General features: G+C 35.6%; 1 protein-coding gene across 1 annotated transcript; it reads right to left on the bottom strand.

Annotated features, from left to right (window-relative positions):
* Positions 1 to 251: 251 nt before the first annotated feature.
* On the bottom strand, positions 252 to 1194 carry LOC111544960 (olfactory receptor 5G3-like). Its single transcript, XM_023215839.1, is given in 2 exon segments — positions 252 to 423; positions 425 to 1194. Coding segments are annotated over 2 exon segments (942 nt in total).
* Positions 1195 to 4125: the final 2931 nt, after the last annotated feature.

Raw genomic sequence — 4125 nt, 5'->3', positions numbered from 1 at the left:
TCACTTACATTTTCTTCTAGTATATTTTTACATTTATATTCTCAGTTCATCTCTATATTATTCTGAGATTCTCATTATGTCACAGAAAATAAGACTGAGGCAGAAAAATATTTTAAAGCTTATCCTTTTTTAAATAATCTATGACCTGTCAGAATCAGTACTGACATGCAGCTTCTTGTTCTCCGTACAGTTTTGTTTTTATTACATATTTTGCACCAGCATCTATGATACAACACAAATAGAATTCTCTTTTACCTCCCTATAAGAAATTTTTTCCTTTCAAATTTTCTTCTGAATGCATCTTTCACCTCCTTATTCCTCAAGCTATAAATAAGGGGGTTAACCATGGGGATTACCACAGGATAAAACAGAGAAATCACTTTATTGATACCCAGGGAGGAACTTGAACTTGGCCGAACATATCAAGAAAAGAGTGCCATACAGGATGGAGACGGCTGCAAGGTGAGAAAAACAGGTGGAAAAGGCTTTCTGCTTCCCATTAGCAGCCTGGATCTTCAAGACGGTCATCAGGATGCAAATATAGGAGACCGTGATGATCAGACCACTGAGTACTCCTATAGCTCCAGCCAAGACAAACAGCACAAATTTATTCATCCAGGTGTCTGCACATGCTAGGGAAAGCAGTGGAAAAATATCACAGAAAAAGTGATTGATAATATTTGAACCACAAAAGGGTAGGCAAAAAGTGAAAATTGTATGAGTCATGGTGCTTATAAGAGCCATGGCATAAGGCCCTACCACCAGCTGCCTACAGACCTGCTGAGACATAATGAGTGTATACAACAAGGGCTTGCAGATGGCCACATACCGGTCATATGCCATGGCAGCCAGGAGAAAACACTCAGTTGCCTCAAAGAGACCAAAGAACCACATTTGTGCAGCACAACCCAGAAAAGTGATGTCTTTTTTCTCTGCAAAGATATTACACAGCATCTTAGGGGCAACGGAAGAAGAGGAACAAATATCTACAAAGGACAAGTGGCTAAGAAAAAAGTACATAGGAGTGTGGAGTCTGGGATCAATCCATATGAGAGTGATAATCCCTAAGTTACCTCCCAGGGTGATAAGATAAACAAAGAGAAACATGAAGAAGAGAACAATCTTCTGATAGGGATGATCTGTGAGGCCCAATAAAAGAAATTCAGTCACTACTGTCTGGTTCTTGTCTTCCATTGGTTCCACTAGTTCCATTGGTTCATTGTAATCTATCATAAGAATGAGAAATTATTTTTATTACAAATGAAATCAATGATTAATAGCTACATATAGTATTTGAAGCTAATGATAGATTGTTTCAAACAGGGTTATAAGAGACAATTGTGAAATAGTGTTGATCTGGGAGATACTCCTAGATACTAGATGTGAGCAGTTGTGCAAGAATCTTGTGTAAATGTGAACAATTTACCCTTGATCTCTTTGGATTCTGTGCACTCTCCACTAAGAGCCATACAATTGTGGCTCACATCTGTAGTCCCAGCTACTTAGGAGGCTGAGGAAGGAGGATCACTTGAGCCCACGTGTTCAAGGCTGCTGTAAGCTATGATCCCACCACTGCACTTCAGCTTGTGTGATAGAGTGAGATCATGTCTCTAAAAAATAGAAAATAAATAGTCATCCAACTATATGATCTAAAATGCCCTCAGATTATAAAATTATATTTGAAATGAAAATTACTTTACTCTCCATACTCCATGTCACCATATAATGAGATCGTAAACCCACTTAGGAGTACCCTAAAGATGCAAAGTGAAAACCAATGAGATGTTCAGATCCTAACATTAGATGTCAGGGAAAGGACAAGCAGGGGAGTTCTTATTCTTTTTAAATGATTAGTAACATCCTAATGTTATTAGGACACAATTTGTAAGTGTGTTTATCAGTCTATTCCCTATTCTCCCTTATATAAGGATGTGGAAAGGATAATACACTGAACAAAAAGGTTGCTTATTGAAAATTAGTAAAAGTAAATGATAGTTGTTCATGTTTATAAAGATCTGCCCTCAGATCTATGACAGATCTGAGGTCAAAAGAGGCATCAGGAATCAAGAATATAAGATGATAGATTGAGAAGGAATGGCAAGGGCTAGAAATTTCTCTCAACCTTGTAATTCCAATAAAGGAAGATGATGCCATGGGAGGAACTGAGAGACCCTCCCTGCCTTTGAGATCAAGTGATCTGACAAATGTTGTACAGCAACTTGTGATTGAAATTATATGGAAAATTAAGCATCTGCTGAGCTAAAACAACACATAATTATTTTACATGCTTTCCTATATTTTATGTACATATTTTTAAGGCACTTATCCTGGAGTTTGTGAGGCAATATCAATTATAGTTACAATATGTGAAATGTCAAATGCTTAATACTTTATACAGGGAAAACCTTCAAGAAAATACTATGTTTGTGATATATTTGTCAAGAAATAACAAATAAAACTGCTTAAAATTTCTAGAAGAAGACAATCATGTAGGATGATATATGAAAAAAAGAACCTGATTTATACAACACCATCACTTCAATTAATATCCTGTGTGGATAAAATATAAACAGCATACCATTCTTGAATTAAATACTAATTAATATGTGAAACTTAGTGTATACTCTCAAACAGTTAATAGTCACTGCATCTATCTGAGTTTTGATTATTTGATCATTATCATGATTGTTTGCTTCATGCTATTGTGGAGTGTCTTTTCAGCAGTCACAAGGACGATTTTAGGCTTACATTATCATGTTCTCACTCATAGGTGGGAACTAAACAGTGAGAACACTTGGACACAGGAAGGGGAACATCACACACTGGAGCCTGTCATGGGGAGAGCGGGCAGGGATAGCATTAGGAGATATACTTAATGTAAACGACGAGTTAATGGGTGCAGCACACCAACATGGCACATGTATATATATGTAACAAAACTGCACGTTGTGCGCATGTACCCTAGAACTTAAAGTATAATTTAAAAAACATAAAAAATAAATACAAAAGAGTATTATCCATTGCAGAAATGTTTCTGTTTATCCATAGTCAAATATGCCAAGATTGGTGTGTGGGGATAAGAGGTATACAGACTGATCCTAGTTTTAGTCCAATTACTACTTATTTATTTATTTCATTGTAAGTCATTTTGAGTTTTCTATAAAATACAGAGGATGTTCTGTATGACTTTCAATATCTAACATTCCATGATCTTAGAATTCTTCATGAACATTACAGTGCCTTTCTATTTTTTTATTTTACAGAATTGTTTTATTTTATATAATTATTTTATTTTTAATTTACAAATAAAATTGTTTCATTTCTTGGGTACAATATGATGCTTTGAAATTTGTATTCATTGTAAAATGGCTAAATCAAGCTAATTAACATAGGCATTACCTCACATATTTATCATTTTCTGTTGGGAGAACACTTAAAATCTCTCTTAGCAACTTTTAAGAATATAATACATTGTTACTAACAGTATATCCATATTATTTTTAAAAAACAGGAAATTCAGTTGTTTCATCTCACAAAGATGTGAACAAAATGCCAACGTCTGCTCTATTTAGAGAACCTGAGGTGGAAGGTCATGTTCCCAAAGTTCAAGCTAATCCTGAGGTTTCTCTACCAAAAAGTTTATGTTTTCCAAATGCAGTTTACTCACTTCTTTATGTATCTCCTTTAACTGCTTCAAAGCAAATGATCATTTTCTATTAGTAAGAATGGAAGATGTAATGTAGCTCCCTCCATGCTGGTGATCTTTTTCAAGAAGCACGAATTTCCATATTGATGAGCCTAGGTTAAAGAGATACTTTTTGACCCACACATTCATTCACATACTGCACAAAATAAGGGACATTTTTAAGGAGTTTTCAGCAATTCAGAGTCGGGTCCCCAAAGAACTTAAACCTCAAGAGCTAATACCTGAAGGGACAAAATTAAACTGGTATCAGTAGCATTGGGGTGAAGTGGTATCTCCTTATTGTATATTAAAGAGAGGATTCCCAAGAAAACTCTCTCTCTGTGTGTGTGTGTATGCACGTGTGTTTGTGTGTGTGTGTGTGTGTGTGCCCTTTTAGGATTCTCCTTGCCAAAGAGAGACCACTTATCCATCAGTGGAAA

The sequence above is a fragment of the Piliocolobus tephrosceles genome, chromosome 13 (genome assembly GCF_002776525.5).
Source record: "Piliocolobus tephrosceles isolate RC106 chromosome 13, ASM277652v3, whole genome shotgun sequence".
NCBI lineage: Eukaryota > Metazoa > Chordata > Mammalia > Primates > Cercopithecidae > Piliocolobus > Piliocolobus tephrosceles.
Note: the sequence above shows the minus strand (reverse complement) of the source record. Positions and strands in the feature narration are given on the sequence as shown.